This window comes from Miniopterus natalensis, chromosome 5 (genome assembly GCF_054644295.1).
Source record: "Miniopterus natalensis isolate mMinNat1 chromosome 5, mMinNat1.hap1, whole genome shotgun sequence".
Taxonomy (NCBI): Eukaryota; Metazoa; Chordata; class Mammalia; order Chiroptera; family Miniopteridae; genus Miniopterus; species Miniopterus natalensis.
The window spans coordinates 75,320,998-75,342,141 of NC_142085.1; the positions used below are offsets into that span (position 1 = coordinate 75,320,998).

Below are 21,144 nucleotides of genomic sequence, written 5' to 3' on the forward strand. Positions count from 1 at the left end.
AGTAATTATCATTTTGTGGAATATTTTTACTTCTAGTTGTTTGTTATGATAGACATTTACAATGTGCTAAAGCATCTTTCAACAATATGTATCTTTGAGTACTCATCAGATTATTTCCTCAGGAGGAATTCCTGGGAGTGGAATTGCTGAGGGTTGACATACTGATGTTCTCTTTCCTCTACAACCTGCTAACGTACTGTTTTACTACATAACTCGTGACTCCATTTCTCTGTCCAGCTATTGCATCATTTCTTTGCACCCCTTTCAAGCAAAAGAATTCAAGAATTGTTCATAATCACTATCTCCAATTCTTTACCCTTTCCTCTTATAACCATCCCAGTAAGGTTTTTTTCCATCCACTCCACCAAAACTGCTCTTGTCCAAATAATCAATGTCACCCCTTCCCCACATTTTGCTAAATCCAGTAGTAAATCTCATTTATCATCTTACTTGATCACACAGTAGCTTTTGAGATAGAGATCATTCCCTCCTTCTAGAAACATTTCTTCCCTTCAATCCCTAGACACCACACACTCTTGGTTTCTTGTCTACCTCACTGGCTCTCCATTCTGTCTCCCCATCCCATTGATGTTCATTCTCTTGGTGATCTCATTAAGTCTCATAGCTTTTCTATTTTTTATTTCTATTTTTCCATTACAGGTGACATTCAGTATTATTTTATATTAGCTTCAAATGTTCAGCATAGTGGTTAGACATTTATATAATTTACAAAGTGATCCCCCTGATAAATCTAGTACCCACCTGGCACCATAGTTATGGCAAAATTATTGACTATATTCCCTATGCTGTACTTTACATCCCTGTGACTATTTTATAACTGCTAATTTGTACTTCTCAATCCCTTCACCTTTTTCACCCAGCCCCGAACCCGCTCCCATCTGGCAACCCTCCATTTGTTCTCTACGTCTAGGAGTCTGTTTCTGTTTTGTTTGTTCATTTATTTTGTTCTCTAGATTCCACATATGAGCGAAGTCATATGGTATTTGTCTTTCTCTGTCTGACTTATTTCACTTAGCACAGTACCCTGCATGTCCATCCATGATGTTGCAAATTAAATCTAGTAGTTTTTAAAAATATATGTTTTAATTGATTATAGAGAGAGAAGAAAGGAGAGGGAGACAGAAACATCGATGAGAGAGAAACATCAATCCACTCCCTCCTGCGCCCCTGAGGATGGAGCCCGCAGCCTGGACTTGTGCCCTGACCTGGAATTGAACTGCCGACCTGTGGTGCATGGGACGGTGCTCAACTAACTGAGCAGCACTGGCCAGGCTAAATCTCGTAGTTTTAAATACCATCTCTCTGCCAGCAAATTCAAACTATTCTCTGTGGTCTAGCCCTTACTCCTAAATGCCACATTCAAATATCCAAACTCATTGCAAACTTGCCAGGTCCGAAACTCAGCTCCCAAACTTTAAAAAATAAGACAATTTGCCCACTCCTGTCTCTCCTCCTCTCTGCAAATGACAATAGTTATCCTTCCGATTTCTCAAGCCTAAAACAGAATCCTTCTTGATCTTTTTTTTCATCCTACACCATGTTCGGATCAAGAAATCCTGGCTCTGTCCCTAAAATATATCTAGAATCAAGAATCTCACCACCTCTACTGCTGCTACTCTGGGTCCATTATTTCTCTCCTGAATTATTAAAAGCCCTAACTGGTCTCCCTGCGCTTGCCCTTAATCCCTACTTCTACTTAACACAGAGGCCTGTGTGATCCTTTTAAAGTGGAAGTCAGATCTCATCACCCCTCTGCTCAAAACTCCACAGGGCTCCTCCATTTTACTTGGAGTAAAAGCCAAATTTTTCACAACATTCTATGAACTTTGCGCTCCGTGCTGCCCTGCCCCTCCACATATCCTCTCTGACCTTCCCTTTCGTCTACTGTTTTCCTGGTTCGCGGCTCCAGCCACCCTGACCTACTAGCCATTTTGAGAGCTTACCAGGCATGTGCGTGCCTCAGGTCCTTTGCACTGGCTGGTCCCTTGGTCTGCAGTGCTCTCCTCCTATCTTCTTTGCTCACTCCCTATGAGATGCTAATTCACTTCCCCCTCTAAAGGTGCTCCCCTCCCTCTAGCATTTATTTTGCTCTTTCTCTGCTTTTTCTCTATAGCATTCATCACCTTCTGACATATTGTATTTTTTACTTGTATAATTTGTTTCTCTTGGTCCCCAAAACATATGCATGAAAGCAAGAATTTTTGTCTTACTGGTTCAGTGCTATAGGAGAGTCAACATTACAGATGTATATTGAATGCTTCTGATCCACAGTTCCAATTTGAAGATATTTAAATAAGTAAATAAGGAGGGGAAGCGTAGTACAAACTTTTGTCATAAATAAGAAGTTTGGCAAAGTGCCAAATTGTATCAGAGGAGAGCAGCTATTTTTGAAAAAGTGACGAACACTATGGATCCTTCCAAGAAAGTTGGACGTATCTGCAAAGTTCAGAGTTCGCCACACCCAAAACCTATCCATAGACCACCATGGGACAATGGCTGAGAATCCTAATTAAGAAACATTATTGCAGCATCAGGACAATCACGTGGAAGGCGTGATGCTAAATAAGGGTGTGGGTGGCTGCAACACTGAATTGTAGCAGTTTGGGTAAAGATTGGAAACTTAGGTTTACTTTCCTAAAGGAAAGAGAAGCCAACCAGCATGCCTTAAATATTCTTTCAAATAGGTAGAATTAAACATCCCAAAGTCACCTCGGCAAACCTTCAAATGGAAAATTTCTTATTTTAAGCTTGATAGAAATAATTTCATAAAATTTACAAGACAATCAGTCAGAAGACTATTCAGGTATCAGTAATTTGATTTTTTTTAAAAAAATGAAACCAGCAAACATTCCAGTCAGTCTGAGCTATTATCTGTCTGGCTTCTGTACAACTTTATCATTAGCATCTTTCATCTAAATAATTCACTAAAATGTTATTAATGAGCCTTGCTTCTCTACCAAATACCCCTTCCCTCTGTACATATTATCTAGAAGCAATGAAAGGATATTCAGCTGTATCTCTGGAGAGGGCTGTAGGAGGGGAAGGGAGAGGGGCTTATTTACGTCTAAACAGAAACAGTTCTTTATTCCTGAGACCATTCGTTGCGCTAGGACCCGAGCGCAGAGGACTCCTGTGTGAAATCTATTCTGCATCTGATATTTGATGCCAACCCTCAGTGATAAAGGCCTCAGAAGCAAATCGAGAGGCGCTGAATTTAAATCCAATCAGCCCGGAGAGGCCTCCGGTTGGTCCTTCTCCCTGCTGTCACTCACTAGGGAGCGAGTTCCCCGGCGGCCGCGGGCGCACACCGCGCTGGATCCCCGCCAGGCAGCAGCTCAGCCGAGCCGGGGCTGCGGGCGGACACCATGCGCGGCCCGCTGGGCAGCAGCTGGCGGAAGTTCGGCCACGCGGGCAGGGGCACCTACGAGTGGCAGACGAGCGAGCCGAGCCTCCGTCTCCAGGAAGCCCAGCTGCAGGTCTGTACCGGCCACTTCGGCCTTTTCTCCCCCGAGCGTGTCAGTGTCTAAGCCCACAACGTTTAGCATCTTAAACTTCGTGGCAACATTGTGCATTATGGGGCTGACGAAAATACGGTTTCACTGATCGGCATGGTCTAAGGAAGTAACTTGAAAGTTGTATTCTTTAGACGGGGGTAAATTCAAGTAAAGCTTGCTACAGATCTATTCTAAGAACACCTGACATCAAACATGTCCAAGGACACCTGCACAGGGGTCAAGGGCATGTTATGCCTTGGCTTTGCAACTGTTCTTTGCTCAGCAAGCCATGTCTACACGCACAAAAACAAGGACCACCCTTTGGCTCTCTGGCTGTGTAATGACCACTGTTTCTAAGAGGTGGCAGAAGCCAAGCATCCTACTTCTGAAAGGGTAGCAGAGGGTTAAGGAGGTTCTGTCTCGACTCAGAAATGCAGCAGCTGCTTTGCTCTGTCTGGGAAATGACCAAAGAAGCCTCAATCGAAGGTAGCATTAAGGAAAAATATTGGTAGGAACCTCAGAACTCCGAATTAATTTTACCATCAGCAGGGAAATGAGTGATACCGCTATCCCATAAGAAAAAGGGAAACAACCCTATTTGCTTGGTTTCTGGAATATCCACTGATCAGATTTAAGGTCTGCAAAACCACCTTTTACAGAAAAGCGCTTCCGCGTGTATAAATAATGATATATTTCTCAGCAGTTACACTTCAACTGGATATTTCTTTAAAGCATTCCCTGAACAACAAAGCCCTTGAGTCAATATACACATCAGAGATACACTGAAAGTTAAGAAAACACTTTTAAGGAAGTGAACAAATTGGGACATTGGACTAAAAGAGTAAAGACATCCATACTGCACTTAAAAAAATCAGAACAATTTGAACCCATACATCAGTAAATAAGCAAATTAAGGGTACCATAAATTTGTCCTATAGCTCTATGCATCTCTTAACTGGAAAACAAGGATTCTTTATCTCAAGAAATTGTCATAACCTGCTGTATTAAGCAGTGCCACTCAGTATTTGGACAAATTTAACCAATGGAAGTGCTGATTACAGGAGGGGACTGTGGTATCTCCCCTCTCACAGGTTTTTGCAACTAGTATTGATAATACCCAAAGTAGCATAATTGTGGATAATAGGGTTTATTACATGAAACCTTTTAAATAGAGCATTAAGTATGTTTATATTTTATGTATATTGAACTCACAGGGTATAATGGAGTATTTAAATGCTGGTGTCCACAACTGTTCAGAAACTATTGTCATCCATAAAACCGATGGAGAATGAAGAGAAATCATGCAAAATGGTCCATGTTTATCAAGACTGAACAGTGATTGTTTTAAGCACTAAGAGATAATAGCTTTAAATTTTTTAACGATTCATCTACAGGGAAAAAATAAACATAGTTAGGTTGCTTTTTTACTCCAACTTGATTTTTTAATAATTGTGGCAAGTTATTTATGAGTCCATCTACTTTTACGGCTTCTGTAATCAAAGTCTCTTATTACATCACAACAGATTTTAAGCGAATAGTTCTGATAATAAACTAGATTATGTGTGAGAAACAGAAAGAATTCATAGTTTAGAAACATAAGAATCACACACATAAAAATATTATTTTCACATAAAAATATTCATGTTGCTAAAATATTTTTCCTGAAAATATTTATCTATTAAAATACAAACTTAGGAATGCCAAATCTTCCCTTCACTATATTTTTCAGCCTTATCAGTAAATTTCTTGATGGCTTCTAGTTATTTTTAGTATTTAACTTTCCAGTTAATTTGACTATTCACAACACCAAGATATAAATATATAAACACCTATTACTCACCAAGCACTTTACACATATTGACTCATTAAATTCTCATGCCAACCCATTCAAAAAACATGTTATTTTCATGTCATAGAGAAGAAAACCCCGGCCCAGAGGGCACAAGCGAATGGCCCGTGGTCACACTGGTATTAGAAGGCACAGTGGAATTCAAAGCCAGAGCGTCAAACCCCAAAGATGGCACTCTGCTTCCCAACGAATTTTTATTCACTTCACACTAAAATGTCTTAACTCGTATCTTACCAAAGACAAAATATCTGGCAGTACAAATATTAAATAAACCACCTAATTTTTGGTCAAAATAACACATACACTTGTAAATTCTTGAAGAAGCAAACAGCATTATCCAGTCAGTAAGCCAGTCTCTTAAGAGGTCATGCCCAGAAAAACAAGGTCCTTTCCACCAAAATCAAGAGAACCTAGCTCTCAGTTTTATTATGGTATTTTTTTGAATAAGTAAAGAGCTTAGTGTTTTGTCTTAAACATAATTATAAGGCTTTAATTTTTTCTTTTCCTCTTAGTAGTAGATATAAACATTTACATTCATTGCTATATGCTTTATATTATAGAGAAGCTTTATAATATTTCATTATTTCTTAGTAGCTTTGTTTAAAGCAACACCTATGCAATTTGGAACAGTATTTATTTATTTTTGTACTACTTTTCTACCTCACCATTGGAGCATCGTTTCATGCCTATTACGGTATTTACTCCATCAGGATCCATCATCATCTTCTGAGCTAACACTACAAAATCAACATCTTGTAGGCTGCTTAAGAACTTATGTCCAATTTCTTTTTCCTTGAAGAGTTCAAACTTTTTCATATGTATCCTACAAATACTGCAAGAGCAAGTTGAAGACGTTTAAAAATCTGTCGTAAGAATCAGCTATCAAATCTGATTTGAAGTGTTATTTACATGGGATATGAACACAATACCAGATTTTTGCTCCACAATTAAAGAAATTGAGTTCCATATGATTATTTGGTGGCAATAAAGCATTCCTGGTCTAGTTCTAAAGAAAATGCATAAATAGTAAGTTATTCAAAAAATGAGTGGTGGCCCTACCACCTGAAATGTATTCAAATATTTCTCTTTCGGCGGAAATAGCGTAGGGTGCCCGCGGTGAGTACCGTGGGCACCCTAAATTCCTACTTTATCTGGTCAGCTCCCCTGTTCCATGTGGGCTCACGCTCCTTGGCATGGATGAGCAAGTGACGCTCAGAGGGCGTGGGGACCGATAAGAATGAAAGACGAGGGAAAGGCAGGGGGCTTCTGCGGCGCCTGCTCACTCGGCTTCCCCCTCCCCCTCCCCTCCCCCTCCCCCTCCCCCCCCCCTCCCCCTCCCCCTCCCCCCTCCAGGGCACCCAGAGGGCGAGCTCCTCGGGGGAGGACGCGGAGCCCTTCCTGTGCGTCCTGCTTCCCGCCACCGTGGCGCTGTTCCTGGCCTTCCTGCTGCTCTTCCTGCGGCGCCTCTGCAGGGCCCCCCGGCCCCGGGGCCAGGTTTTCAGCATCGACCTGGCGGAGCACCGGCCGGGGCCCGCGGGAGAGGAGCCCGGCGCGCGGCCCGCCGTGCCCTGGGGCGGGGAGCCGGCCTTCCCCTACTCGCCCCTGCCCACCGACGCCGCGCCCCCCTCCCACTGCCCGCCGCCCTCCTACGAAGAGGCCACCAGGAGCCCCCCTGGGGAAGGCGCCCGGGATGCGGGCCTCCGGTGTGAAGAGGGGCCGCCCGGGCCCGAGGAGCCAGTCTACACCGCTCGTGGGGACCATTTAAAACCCTGCGCTCAGCCCTAAAGGAGCCCGCGGGAGGCGGAGAAGGCAGGGCAGCGGGGCCAGAGGCTGCCACTCGCCGGCCGCTCCCGCACCGACGGGACCCCGGGCCGGCGGCTCCCGCACGGAGGGGACCCCGGGCCGGCGGCTCCCGCACGGAGGGGACCCCGGGCCGGCGGCTCCCGCAAGGTCGGGATCCCGGGCCGGCGGCTCCCGCACGGAGGGGACCCCGGGCCGGCGGCTCCCGCACGGAGGGGACCCCGGGCCGGCGGCTCCCGCACGGAGGGGACCCCGGGCCGGCGGCTCCCGCAAGGTCGGGACCCCGGGCCGGCGGCTCCCGCACCGACGGGACCCCAGGCCCGGAGAGGCTGGGCCAGCATCAGGCTAGTTAACCTGTCTTCCAGCTCCTTACGGAAAAACTGCCCCAGGTTGTTCTGAAGATGACTGGGCTCTTCTAAAATGCTTAACATTCCGGAGGGGGCGGGGGGAAGGAAAGTTCTATGTGAGCTAGAAAAAGAATTAGAATCACTAGTGAGCGTGAGAACTAGCTCTGAAGAGAAAGAACCGAAAAATGCTGATCAGCCCAAGGTACCTGCTTTCGCCACCAAGTAAGACCTTCTTCCTACCCAGGGCCTCATGGTTTCACTCGCGTGTGAGGGCTTCGGGATGGCCAGAGAGTTCTAGCAGGAGGGAAAAACAGTGGTCAACTGTGTCGGAAATAATGGTGAAATGTTTCAATATTAATAAGGAAAGTACAGACACTTGCATACATTTTAGTTCAAAAAAGAATAAAGCTCTTCAAAATCGTCTCTTAGAGTCGCTCTTGCTTCCCAGGATGGGCGAAGGGTTCGGCCTGGCGGGGCGGGAGCGTGTGGCTCTGGGACATCGGGGCTGTCCAGCGGGGCTGCTGCCCTAACACATCGCCTTCGGGGCCCCTGTGACTGAACGTGTGGCCTTCACCCAGCAGCAGTAACAGAGCAGAAATCACTTTAACATTGGAAAGTAAAGGTCAAAATTTTAGATCCCATGAGAAACAATGATTAGCTCTGACCTCAGAATCACCTCGCTCGAACTCTTGCTCCGCAGGTGTCAGAGCTGGAGCTCAGAGAGGCTGCGTGGTGTCCGAGGCTCAGTACCCCAGAGGCTTCTGGCCTCTCCGTCCTGAGCTGCAGCACCCTCCACGGTGCGAGACGTTCTCCCAAGAAAGCCGCAAATGTGGAATTTCAGTCCATGCTCCCGGCTGGGGGTCAGGCCTCAGCAGGATGAAGGCAGCTGACTTTGGACGGGATACAAATCGCCCTTTGTGATTGTCACCTGGGGAGGGAGAGGTGGGCTGCACCACTTGGGAGACCGATCAGAATACCCAGGAAGCTGGGAAAGCGGCAAGAGGGTGACATGTGTAGCCCTTAAACTCTTATTCTGTGATATAACTTTTGGGGGAAAATATTTTTACTTTTTTCACAGTACAAAAGGCAAAACTAGATAGCCCTTCGATGGTTTAAAATGAACAAAAAAAAAAAACGGTGGCTTTTTAAATCGTTTCTGATGTGAACATTTTTATGCTAGATATGCAATGTGGTACAGTTTTCGGAAAATAAAATAATCTAATATAGGATACATTTCTTTTTAAATGTAATCTGATAGAAATAATAGTACCTTTGAGGACTGAAGCAAAATAGAACCTATTTGAGTGAAAATGAATAAAAGATGGGGGCAGAGTTGCTCCACTTTCTAGAAGTGGGAGGAATGAAACACTGTAGCACCTCTGTTCCAAAAAAGTCATTAGATGGTCAAGTCCAATTCCTACCAATTCTTTAATTTGTCCTAATCAAGAAATAATGCAATGACCTATGGCAACAGCAAAAGCCCCATATATATAAAAGCTTAAGGGAACATCTTAGCTGCCCTAAGTTTTTAGGAAATGGTCCTTAATCGAGTGGCCTATTAGAAACATTTGCTCTTAGCTGCATTAAGGATTTAGTTTCTTTTCAGAGCTTTTGAGAATGTGAGCCGTCTAGTTGTGCGGTGTTGGTTTGTCTCCTTTTACTTCAAAAGCATGAACCTTTTATAAACACACACTGCAGTCTCAGAAGTTATATCAAGCCTTATATTGATTAGACTTTTTAATTTTTAAAGACATTTCCAGCTTTAGACCTTAGCTTTCCTATCCTCAACCTTGCATTCAATAAATGTCTCTTCATTTTCTGTGGCCCATGAGAAAGGTGGTTCACAAGTGCTCCTAAAAACACTCAGCCGCATCTATGTGTCTGCTAAATTCTGACCGGTATCATTCAACATTTATCAAGCAGTTATGTGTCAGGCACTGAGCAAAATGCTTAGCATAAAAGGGACTTCGTGGGTTGTTTTGTGTCTCAATAATGGATATCGTAATTCTTATTTAAAAACAAACAAACAAAAAACTAAAGGAGAAACCAGGCTAAGAAAAGATTACATTTGTTGCCCTAGCTGGTTTTACTCAGTGGTTAGAGCATTGGCCCGAGGATTGAAGGGTCCTGGGTTCAATTCCGGCCAAAGGCATGTGCTTCAGTGTAGGCTCCATCTCCAGCCCTGGTTGGGGTGCATGCAGGAGGCAACTGATCGAAGTGTCTTTCTCACATCGATGTTTCTCTCTCCCTCTCTCCCTCCCACTCTCTCTGAAAAGCAATGGAAAAAATACCCTCTAATGAGGATTTGAAAAAAGAAAAAAAGAGAAAAGATTACATTTCCTGTTAGAATACCAAGTTGTTACCAACTTTACAGTTATATCTGAGATAGTGGTAACAATAAAAAGACCAAATAGTTAATTACATTGTTGGTCTAAGAACAGCCCCAGAGTGAACAATGATTTGATAGAAAAATATGAGAAGACCAGAACCAAATGTTATTCATTGCTAACCCACACCAGCACCTACAACAGCACTATACATAGAAGATACTCTCCCAGTTATTATTGCTGAAAAACGAATCACCCCAAAGTTAGTGGCATTAAAGTAATAAACATTTTATTATGCTCACAGATTCTGTGACTTCTGTGGGGATAGCTTGTGTCTGCCCCATGACCTCTGGGGCCCCAGGTTGGACGAAATGAGGATTTCCAAAGGTGACTCAGTGGTGGAGGGCTGGAGTCGTCTGAACCCCTGGTCACACACGTGGTGGGGCTGATGCAGCTGGCAGCCAGCCCGCAGCTAGGAACCCACACGTGTTCTCCATGGAGCTGCTTGGGCTAACTCTCAGCGTGGTTATTGGATTTTTAAGAGTAAGTGTCCCAAAGAGAACTAGATGGAAGCCTTTACTGATCTAGCCTCGGAACTCACGCAGTGTGACTTCTACTGTAGTCACAAACCTGGCGAGTTTCAAGGAAAGGTCGCACAGATCACCTCTCAGTGGAAGGTGTGTTGAAGTCACATTGTAAGAACAGCATGTTGCACAGGAGATAATGTTGTAACTACCTTCGGGAAATAAAATCTACCACAAATATCAAATAATCAATTAATGACTAAAAATACCAGTGTTAAACATTGGTGTTTGCATCGATTATTTGAGTTCTTTGAGAACACAGCGTGATTGCTGCCCTTTCCCACCTGCAAGGCCCTATGATCTGCTTTGGTCAATGAAATATGGATGGAAGTGACTTATGTAACTTCCTGTAGGAAACATTGGCAGCCAATTCTCATTATTCATAGATTTTGTATTTGAAAACTCACCAACTTGCTCATGTGTATTTGCAGCTCTAAAAGCAATCCTCACAGCACCCTCTCGATCGCTGGTGGACCTGTGCACGCGTAGAGGATTGAAAGATGTGGCCACTGGGTGCACATACTCCCAGCTGAGGTTTAACAAAGCAAAGCTCCGCCTTCTGGTTTCAGCTTTCATACAGTAAAACAGGTGTCCTTTTCTAAATCTATGTAGTGCCATGTTTTGGGGATTTTTGGCTTTGTCTGGGTGATTTTGCTGTTCTAAATGGCTCCAGGTATAGTGCTGAAGCGCCGTCTAGCGTACCTAGGCACAGGAAGGCTGGTGTGCCTTTGCGAGGAGTTATGTGTGTCCAATAAGCTTTATGAAGGCGTGAGTTATAGTGTTGCTGGTTGTGAGCTCAGTGTTAATGATTCAAAAATGTATATTAAATAAGGTATCTTTAAATTTTTTAAATTTATCTTTATTGTTGAAAGTATTACAGATGTCCCTTTTCCCCCCTGTTGATTCCCTCCACCCCTCATCCGCCCCACCCCCAGGCCTTCCCCACCCTATTGTCTGTGTCTGTGGGTTATGCATTTATGCATATAAGTTCTTTGATTAATCTCTCCCCACCCACTCCCCCATCCCCAGCTTCCCTCTGAGATTTGTCAATCTGTTTCATGCTTCCAAGTCTCTGGATCTATTTTGTTCATCAGTTTGTTTTGTTCATTAGATTTCACATATAAGTGAGATCATGTGATACTTGTCTTTCTCTGACTGGCTTATTTAGCTTAGCATGATGCTCTCCAGGTCCCTCCATATTGTCTCAAAGTACCCTTCTTTTTTACAGCTGCATAGTATTCCACGGTGTAAATGTGCCACAGCTTTTCTATCCACTCATCTACTGATGGGCAGTTGGGCTGTTTCCAGATCTTAGCTATTGTAAACTGCGCTGCTATGAACATAGGGGCGCATAAGTTCTTTCTGATTGGTGTTTCTGGTTTCTTAGGATATATTCCTAGAGGTGAGATCACTGGGTCAAATGGCAGTTCTATATTAACCCTTTGCGGTCGTATTAAATTTGGACATGGGTGTCGTACTGGTCGGAATTAAGAGCTTTCAGAGAAATTATGAACTGATACATGAATGAATAGAGTTAAGATTCGTACGGTTCCTTGCTGTGGTGGCTGAGAGCAGACATACGACCCGAACGGTAAAAAAGCTTTGGTGGCTGAGAGTAGACAAACGACCGCAAAGGGTTAAATAAGGTATCTTTATACAACAACAGGAATAACACAAGCTTATGTATCGACCTATAGATCAAAATGTTGAGGCTTGCAGGAACACTAGCTCTGTATTTCCTCTAGAAGCAAGGGTTCTATTCATTAATTCAAAGCAAGGGTTCAATATTCATTAATTCAATGTTCATGGTGACTTTATAGAGCGAAGCTGCTGCAAATAATGAGAATCACTGTAGTTACTGCTGCAGGGCTCTCCAGCACCTGGTGATAAGTGCCACACTGCACTGTCACCTGCACTGTAAAGCTTACATAAAATAGCTTCTTCATAGTGTCATGTAAACACTGATTAAATAGGAGCTCATAGAAAGAATAAGTTTACCATAATTGATTAACAAGAAAACTAGCTAGACTGTTTTGACATATGGGTATAAAACTTGAGCCTTCTGAATTTCATTAAATTTGTTCTAACTCCAATCCTACTATTTTGAAATAAATCCTTTTTTCCTTCCTTCTGTTCTTTTATCTGACTAATTATCACCTTGTAAATATAGATAATTCAGCTTAGTCGCCTGCTGTTATCTTCATTAATTGTATATTCCACACTTTACAAAATGAATGTCTCCAAATTTAGACTCAGTGTTTCTATAAGTAAAAAGCCCCCCAAAAGGCATCGATAAGTATGAAAGGAACTCTACAGATGAAAAGAAAAATAGATTTCTTAAAGAAAAATGTAATTTGCTTTGTTTTTCCCTTAAAAAACTCTGTAAAGTAAAATTATAGTCTCAGTTTTGCAGTCTACTAAGCAACGGATCACATCTGTTATTTAAGTTAAACAGGCAATTTTTAGAAAAATGTCAAAATTCATTATTCAGCCTTTGCTAAATAATTCAAAGTTAGCTCTGCATAATAATATATTTGATATAAACCCCTAGAAAGTGTCATGGGTCCGCAGGCCACTGCACACTTGCTTGGGCAGGGAAGGGGAAGGGAAACAGAGGACATCAATTGCTTAAAAAATACTAGGAACATACAATGGAATATTATTCAGCAATAAAAAGGAATGAAGTATGTACTTATACATGCTACAACATGGATGACTCTTGAAAACATTACACTAAGTGAAAGAAGCCAGTCACAAAAGATCACGTATTGTGATTCCATTTCTATGAAATGTCCAGAATAAGCAAAGCTACAGAGACAGAGGGCAGGTTAGTTGCCTAGAGCTGGGGCTGAGGAGTTGGGGAGTGATGGCTTAAGGGTATGGGGTTTCTTTTTTGGGGGGGGTGACGGCAATGTTCTAAAGTTGTGGTGATTGTTACACAATTGTTTACATACTAAACACCACTGAATGGCACACATTAAATGGATGAACTATATGGTATGTGAATTATATCCCAATAAATCTCTTAGAAAAAGTAAAGAAAAAATCTAGCCAAGAAACTTAAAAGGCTCTAGGGTCTAGCAGATGTCCCCACCCTTCCCCACCCTCCTCTCAACCCTCTTCCCTTCCCCTTCCACTCCCCTCCCCCAGCCTCTTAGACCTGGGGGGAGGACTCAGAGGTTTGGGGGTCCTTGGAGAGGGCAGTTCAAGGTTCTCTCCAAGCTAGGCTGTGGTCCCCCCACTTCCTCCCGGGAGGGACACTAGGCATCTTCTAGGCCCAAAGCCACGCACCCAGGATCCAAACCTCGCTTGGAGCCCTCGGCCCACAGGGCTCCGGGCAGACAGCCGCGTTCAGGGTCGCAGGCGCGCGGCCACCCCCACCAGGGAAGGGGCGCCCTTCCCCTCCCATCGGGCGCACCCACGAGGCGCAGGCCCGCGCTCAGCCCCTCCCAGGAGGAGAACCGTCAGCAGAACCGGCTCCCACTGCGGGGCGGGAGAGGTTCCCGAACCGGTTACACCAGAAACCCCGCCAGTCGGCTGTTTGTCCTCCAAACCCCCACCCCGCTGGCTCCGGGAGGGCGGGAGGGGCCTCCCGAGAAAGCCGAACCCAACGGGGCCCCGCAATCCGGTCTCCAGCCCTCACCCCTCGAGGGGGGCCCCGCAGGGGGTGCGGCCCGCTCTGCCGCAGCCAGGGGTGGGAATCGGGGTCCCTCGGGGCCACAGTGCCCGTTCCCGCCTCGGCGTCCGGCGGACTCGGGCCTCCCGCGCTGCAGGGGGAGGGACGCGCGCCCGGGGCCGCGGGCGGGCGCGGGGCGGGGGCGGGGCGGGGGCGGGGCGGGGGCGGGGCGGGCCGGGCCGGGCGGCGCGGGGCGGGGACTCGGGACCCGGGCGGCCGGCGCGCTGGGCTCTCTCCCGCACGGTCGGCGCGCCCATGGCCGAGGGGCTGCAGCCCGAGCGCGGGGCGGCCGGGGGCGCGGCGGACCGAGCGCTGGAGACCCCGAGCTGGACGGCCCCGGAGGACGCGGGCGCCCAGGTGGGAGCCTCCCGGGGCGCGGGGGGGGCGGGCGGGGGAGGCGGTCTTCGGGCTGATTTGTGGGGAGGCCGGCAGAGCCCACATATTTAAGGAAAAAGTACCATTTTAAAATGGCCTGAGCCCCTAGCTCCATTCCTGCCGCTTAGTCATAACCCCAGGTACTGGCCACATCTCAGCCTCTTTTCTTTGCGGGGGTGGGGGTGGGGGAAGGAATCGATCTCAGCCCAGTGCCCGCGGGCGCCCCTGCGGGCCGAGGGGACGGAACAGATGCCCTTAAAGTGAATTGGGCTGGCTCCCCATCCCCCCCCTCCCCACCCCCACCCAGGGCTGGAAAAGTCCAGAATCCCAGGATGGGCGCGCCCGGCCCTCAGGACCAGAACCTGGGGCTGGACCCAAGAGGAGCGCAGCCCTAGACAGGACCCAAATCAAGGCCCTGTGCTGTTGCATCCCCGGCCTGCCTTCTTGGAATCACTTCTCTGTTCCATTTTAGCCGGAAAGTTATGAGATCCGACACTATGGACCAGCCAAGTGGGTCAGCACCTCGGTGGAGTCAATGGACTGGGATTCTGCGGTCCAGACTGGCTTTACCAGGCTCAGCAGCTACGTTCAAGGCAAAAACGAGAAAGGTGAAGGCACTTTACCCTGTAGTTAAATAATCGTGGTTGAGTCCCCTGGCTTATTCTCAGGTTTTAGTTTATGAAAGAAATATCCTTTAGAATAGAAAAATAACCAGATCAACAAAGACTTACAGTTTTCCAACCTCTGTTCCTTGACTGTTTCTGCTGGGTGAGTTGGGTCTCTGTAACTAGCCGTAAGTCCTTTCATGGCTGATGCTTGGAGATCATTTGGTGACTGGTGGGGTGAGAGAGAGCAGGGAGGCATGAAGGCAGAAAGAACACAAGATCCAGAGTCTCAAGACATAGCTTCTGGTTCTGGCTCTTACGCTATTTATATTCTAGTAGGTCACTTGGCCAGTGGCACTTCAGCTTCTGAATTGTGAAAATAAAGAATGGATGGACTATGTGATCTCCATCTTCCTTGCTATCCCGAAAAACTTTAGAATTTAGTAACCAAAAATAGTAGTACAGAAAGTGTTTAATGTGGGTAGTGGATAATTGAGTCATTTAAAAAACATGTTTTTACTGATTTCAGAGGGAGGGAGGGAGAGGGAGAGAAAGAGAAACATCGATGAGAGAGATGAGAGAGAAACATCAGTCAGCTGCCTCCTGCACGTCCCCTATGGGGGACTGAGCCGGCAACCCGGGCATGTGCCCTGATCAGGAACAGAACTGTTGACCTCCTGGTTCATGGGTCACACTCAGCCACGGAGCCACACTGGCCAGGGTCACCTTATTTTTTAAAGATGGAAATTGTCTTAAAGGTAAATACAGGGTGGGGCAAAAGTAGGTTTGCAGTTGTTTGTATGGGAAATAATACAATAATTAATAAATAATACAAGAATAAAGAGTTTTGCATATTCACAACTGTAAAACTACTTTTGCCTCTCTATTTATGTCAGTAGCATAAAGTGAATCAAGAAACTCAGATCACAAAGTAATAGTTGAAGTTCAAAAAAGTAGTGATAAATACTTTACGTTTGCTTTCACGGTCTCCTTTGTATTTAAATATATATTTTTATGGCACAGAGATGAAAATAAAGATGACAGCTCCAGTGATGAGCTACGTGGAGCCGGGTGCAGGCCCGTTTAGTGAGTCTACCATTACCATTTCCCTGTATATCCCCTCTGAGCAGCAATCTGATCCGCCAAGGCCTTCAGAGTCAGATGTCTTCATTGAAGACAGAGCCGAAATGACTGTGTTTGTACGGTAAGTGGTAGGTAATTTATAGCCCTGCTGACTGCTAGTTTCACTGGCCTGCACTCCGTTTAGCTCTGATGCAATTTCAGTAGCCTTTTCACCCTTCCATAAAAACAGGTCTAATGCATTTTTGTGGTGTTTTCCCACTGGCTTAGTTTTATATGTTACCAGGGATCTGTTGCAAGATATAATCAATTCATTTAATGCAGTCTATTGCATACCTTCCACAAATCAGACACAATGCAAATTATAAGCATAAGATTGCCCTTACCTGCCATCTAGTTAAGCCTGAACAAAAATACCTTAACTCCCAACTTCTAGGTCCTGATAACCCCAAACTCTATCCTTTTGTTCCCCAGCACAAGGGATGGCTGCTGCTTCCTGAGGTTATTCCCTCTGTTAGTTTACGGATTTCTTTTTACTTTTTCAGACTTCTAATACCTGTCACACTCATTCCTTATATTAAATTCTCTGTTGAATTTTAAAGAACACACACAGTACATGACAATAGTCTCATCCTGGGGCCCCTTTATTACTCCCTTCGTCTCCCTCTCGTCACCACCGACCTGTTAGAGGAATGTCTGTGTCTGCTTCCTCGGCTCCCACGACCTCCTCCAGCCACCACAGCCCGTTACAGCCCACGCCGCCTCCGCGGAACTGCTCCCGCCACTTCCACAGTGCCCTTGCGTGTGTTACGTAACAGTCCCTTCTCAGGGACCCCTGCAGCCTTTGCATGTGGACCACTGTCCCGATACTTGTCCATCCTATAACCCTCAGCGTGTCGCGCTCTTGTCATTCCTCTCCTCCCTGAACACTCGTCACCCCGAGAATCACTGTCGATGCCTGTTCTTGACCCTCCCGTCAGAGCAGACTTGCTCTAGCTGATCCGTTCGTAATGCCTCAAACACCTTGTCTAACGGCTCTCAAACTTAGGGTCTCCACCCAAGTTCCCTACTTGTCAGACATTTCCATGTCGGGTAGGGGTCGGGGTCAAACTCAACAGCTCTAAAAATAGCCTTTCCCCAATTCCCATTTTACATGGACAGTGCTTTTCTTACAGCAATGGCAATCAAAGCTCCAACCTGTTACTCCATTTAAAAATCTTCGTTGGTGCCCGGCCGGTGTGGCTCAGCTGCTGAGCAGTGACCCAGGACCCGGGAGATCGCAGTTCAGGTCCCGGCCAGGGCACATGCCCAGGCTGCAGGCTCGATCCCAATTAGGGGGCTTGCAGGAGGCAGTATATTTCTGTTTCTATACTTTAAAACCTATGCTTAAGTTTTTATTCTTTCCCCCTCTTTTAATTTAAATCTTTTGGCTCTTTTCTTTCCCATCCCCAAACCCCCCATGTATCTCACCCAAACATCAATGACTCTCTCATCATTGATGTTTCTGTCTCTCTCTAGCTCTCCCTTCCTCTCCCTGAAATCAATAAAGATATTTAGAAAAAGAAAAATCTTTGTTGGTTTCTTCTTGCTTCAGGATTAGTTCGGGTTGTTCATTCACATTCTGCATGCCTTCTGTATCGTGGCGATCCCCTCTCCCCCACTAGCTGTGTTCCGTAGACTTTCCCCTCTTTCCTGAGCAGGCCATGCCCTTCCCCATCTCTTTACCTTTGACATCAGGCAAGTAACGAGACTTTCCTTGCCAGAATCTCTACATTTGGAAAATGTGTATAATCATAGTACCTACTTGTTTCAGAGGGTTGCCATGATTAAATGAATGAATGTACATAAGATACTTAGAACATGAGATTACTACTAGTTCCAGCTGCTTCTTTCCCTGAAGAGCCCACATTCATCCCCTAGGACTTAGAATGGCACCTGGTCTGGGATAACTTCCTCGGTTTCTCTAATCAGCCAGCCACTCTGTCCTTCTGTTATTCTAGATTACAGTGACCTATTTATAGATGATAAGAACACAGCAGCGTATTACTCTGTCCATATCTTTCAGCTCCAAGCAAGGCAGGTGTGTGGGGGGAGGCTCGATGTGTTTGTGTAATGAGTAGAGCATGGATAGATCATTGTAGAACAATATGTATTCAGAGAACAGAAGGTGATTTCTAATTAGGGCCCTCAAGATTTGATTTCAAGGAAGAAGTAGGATCTGGAAACAAATTTCCTTTAGGCAGAACATACCAACAGTTGGCTGTTATTAAGGAAATCAATAATAATTTAGGAGACAAAATCTTCCTTAACACTTGGTTCAGAATTATAATTATCAGTCAACATGCTGATTATTATATAACAGTTCTATCAGTTTATCTTCAATGTTTCATATATATGTGTGCACATAGATTCTAGGACTTATTCAACAAGGATTTAAATGAGACTGTGCCAGGAGGGGTTCCAGGTGCCTGACGGACACTGCAGAATAAAATAGACACAGTTTGGTTGGTACCTTTGAGAGTTTACGCCTTATCTGAAGAAGGGTAGGACTGAGCCGTCCCACTGGCACATTGATAATAGAACTTATGCTAAAGAAGGCATATTAGGGATATATTTGGCTCTCTGAGTTTCCTATTCTTAACCTTCAAAATCAAATTCATCATGTTTGCATGTCAGCAACTCAGCTAAGTGTGTGTCCTCTCATGATTTAATCTCAGGATATTTCTGTTTCTATACTTTAAAATCTATGCTTAAATTTTTATTCCTCCCCTTTAAATTTAAATCTTTTGGCTGTCTTTTCTTCCCCCTCCCCAAACCCCCCATGTATCTCACCCAGCTTTGACCAAGTTACTTTTCTGTCCAACATCCCTTAGAGATATTTTGAGAGGAATCTTCAAAGGCCTTAGGATGCTGGTATACAAGGTTCCTTCTGGCTTGGCCTCACCCTCCTGAGCTCACTTGGTGCCTCACTATGAAAAAGCTTTGCAGTTTGGGACTTCTGTTCTTTTTCTTACCCCTCCCCTCTCTCTGCCCAGCAAAAACATCCTCCATTCCAGACCCAACTCAGATCACAGCCCTGATCTTGATTTAATCATATACTCAGTGTTCCCAAGCACTAACAGACAGTTGGTCCTGTCTCTGTTAAATCTCTTCTCAGGCTCTATAGAGAGAGCTGCGAAAATGTTTGTCCCTTGCTTTAGACTATAAATTCATTGGGTCAAAACTATATTATATTCATCCATCAATCAGTGCCTACCCTTTGCCCAAGGGGATGAAGAAAGGGGAATTGTTCGAGAAAATTGAAAGTCTGGAAGGGAGGCTTCTATGTGGGTTTTGGCGTGGTCCCCTGACCAGCAGCATCAGTATTCTTGGGAGCTTGTTAGAAATACAGACTCTCGGGCCCCACCCCGGACCTCCTGAATCTGCATGTTAGCAAGAGTCGTGTGCACGTTAAAGTTTGAGAAGCACAGAGTTAGAGGACGAGATGGTGTGACTTCCAAATCCACCTGCCAGCAGACGGGCCGCATGCCTCCTCCTAGCTGTCCTTGGCGTGCTGAGGTCACACGGAGGCGGGGAACCAGAGGAAGGGAACGCTGGTTTCAGGGGCCGAGGGGTGGAGCTTTGACACCGCGTTATCCAGCTTCATTGTACCAGCTCCTGCTCTTCTTTTCAGGCTGACATTGGCGTCGGTATTAAAATCATTCCCGGTTATTTCTGTTCTCCCTTGTAGGTCTTTCGATGGATTCTCTAGTGCCCAAAAGAATCAAGAACAGCTTTTGACATTAGCGAGCGTTTTGAGGGAAGAAGGAAAAATTTTCGATGAAAAGGTTTACTACACTGCAGGCTACAACAGCCCTTTCAATTTGCTCAATAGAAATAATGAAGTGTGGCTGATTCAGAAACATGAACCCTCCAGAGGAAAGGAAGGAGACGGAGAGAAGTAGCATCGCCAGGGGCTAAGCTGTAACACACGTGTCGGCGCACCTATAAGTAAAGCGTATGTCTAGCATCTTCCACCTGAGAGTACTGACATGACTCGAGCGTATTCCCAACGTGCCTTCTCAATGCTTGAAGCTTTATCGAGATACGCAGATAACGGGGCAATATTCTACACACACGTAAATGGGTCGCAACCCTGGTGGTCTTTAGCTCTGTGAGGCTCCAGGCAGGTGTCATGATGCCTCCCCTTCTTCACTGTATCACAATCATGTTGCCTTTTTCTACTTGGATTTGTGTCAGTTGGATGTTATCCCCTCCAGGTAGTATCAATAAAAATGTTAAAGATTTACTTACCTTGTGTGGGACTAGTAGGCAGGCAGGCCTGGAGAGGTGCAGTTAGGGTTGGAACACAGATCAAGCTGCTATTATAGTCTGAGTCCTCCCCATCTGCCCAAACTCGCACAGTCCCCAAAAGTACTGATCGTATATTGTGACAAAGATTTAGGGACTTCCTATCCTATTTTGATATTCAGTAAAGTTTGTATTTTTCCTGAACAAATGTATACAAACATATAATTTTAAAACTCACTTTAACTTTTAGGTTATTTCATGTAGTCTTTCTGGAGGTCCTATAAAAATGACTAATAAGAGTGGGTTGCCACAAAATCAAGGAGGTTGACATTTTCACCTGTTTTGGACAATGCTCGTCCTGGAGAAGATGACGTCACATTCAGATCCCTAGGAGCCTGTCGTGGGGAAGGACATTAGCTTTGCCCGGGGCTCCTGGAGGGTGAAGAGAAAAGCAGGTTGTCCGAGTGGAAGAGAAAAGCAGGTTGGAGCTCAGGAACTTCCCAACAGTTAGAGCTGCCCATGAATGACACTCCTTCCAGTTCCCATCACTGTGTGGTTTAAACGGGAGCCATGGGATCACTTAGATAGGAGATCTGAACATCCAGTGGATGAGAGGATGGGGCCGGAGGAATGCTCAAGGTCCCTTTAACCCCAACATTACATAATGTCTCTTACAATTGATCTCCCTAACCTGGA

General features: G+C 45.4%; 2 protein-coding genes across 2 annotated transcripts; both read left to right on the forward strand.

The window, feature by feature from the left end:
* The first annotated feature begins 3,386 nt into the window (after window positions 1-3,386).
* Window positions 3,387-7,149, forward strand: SMIM28 (small integral membrane protein 28). The gene is made up of 2 exons (XM_087817774.1): window positions 3,387-3,497; window positions 6,718-7,149. The coding sequence occupies exons 1-2, from the start codon at window positions 3,387-3,389 to the stop codon at window positions 7,147-7,149; spliced, it is 543 nt and encodes a 180-aa protein (XP_087673900.1).
* A 7,204-nt stretch (window positions 7,150-14,353) lies between these two features.
* Window positions 14,354-20,697, forward strand: HEBP2 (heme binding protein 2). The gene is made up of 4 exons (XM_087817642.1): window positions 14,354-14,455; window positions 14,946-15,081; window positions 16,102-16,282; window positions 19,889-20,697. The coding sequence occupies exons 1-4, from the start codon at window positions 14,354-14,356 to the stop codon at window positions 20,100-20,102; spliced, it is 633 nt and encodes a 210-aa protein (XP_087673768.1). The 3' UTR covers window positions 20,103-20,697.
* The last annotated feature ends 447 nt before the right edge of the window (window positions 20,698-21,144 follow it).

Excerpts from the sequence above, each read along its gene's own strand:
- SMIM28 (XM_087817774.1), top strand. The coding sequence starts at position 3,387 with ATGCGCGGCCCGCTGGGCAGCAGCTGGCGGAAGTTCGGCCACGCGGGC. Across the intron at positions 3,498-6,717 it reads TCCAGGAAGCCCAGCTGCAG|GGCACCCAGAGGGCGAGCTC; the intron begins GTCTGTACCGGC and ends TCCCCCCTCCAG.
- HEBP2 (XM_087817642.1), top strand. The coding sequence starts at position 14,354 with ATGGCCGAGGGGCTGCAGCCCGAGCGCGGGGCGGCCGGGGGCGCGGCG. Across the intron at positions 14,456-14,945 it reads CGGAGGACGCGGGCGCCCAG|CCGGAAAGTTATGAGATCCG; the intron begins GTGGGAGCCTCC and ends GTTCCATTTTAG. Across the intron at positions 16,283-19,888 it reads GAAATGACTGTGTTTGTACG|GTCTTTCGATGGATTCTCTA; the intron begins GTAAGTGGTAGG and ends TCTCCCTTGTAG.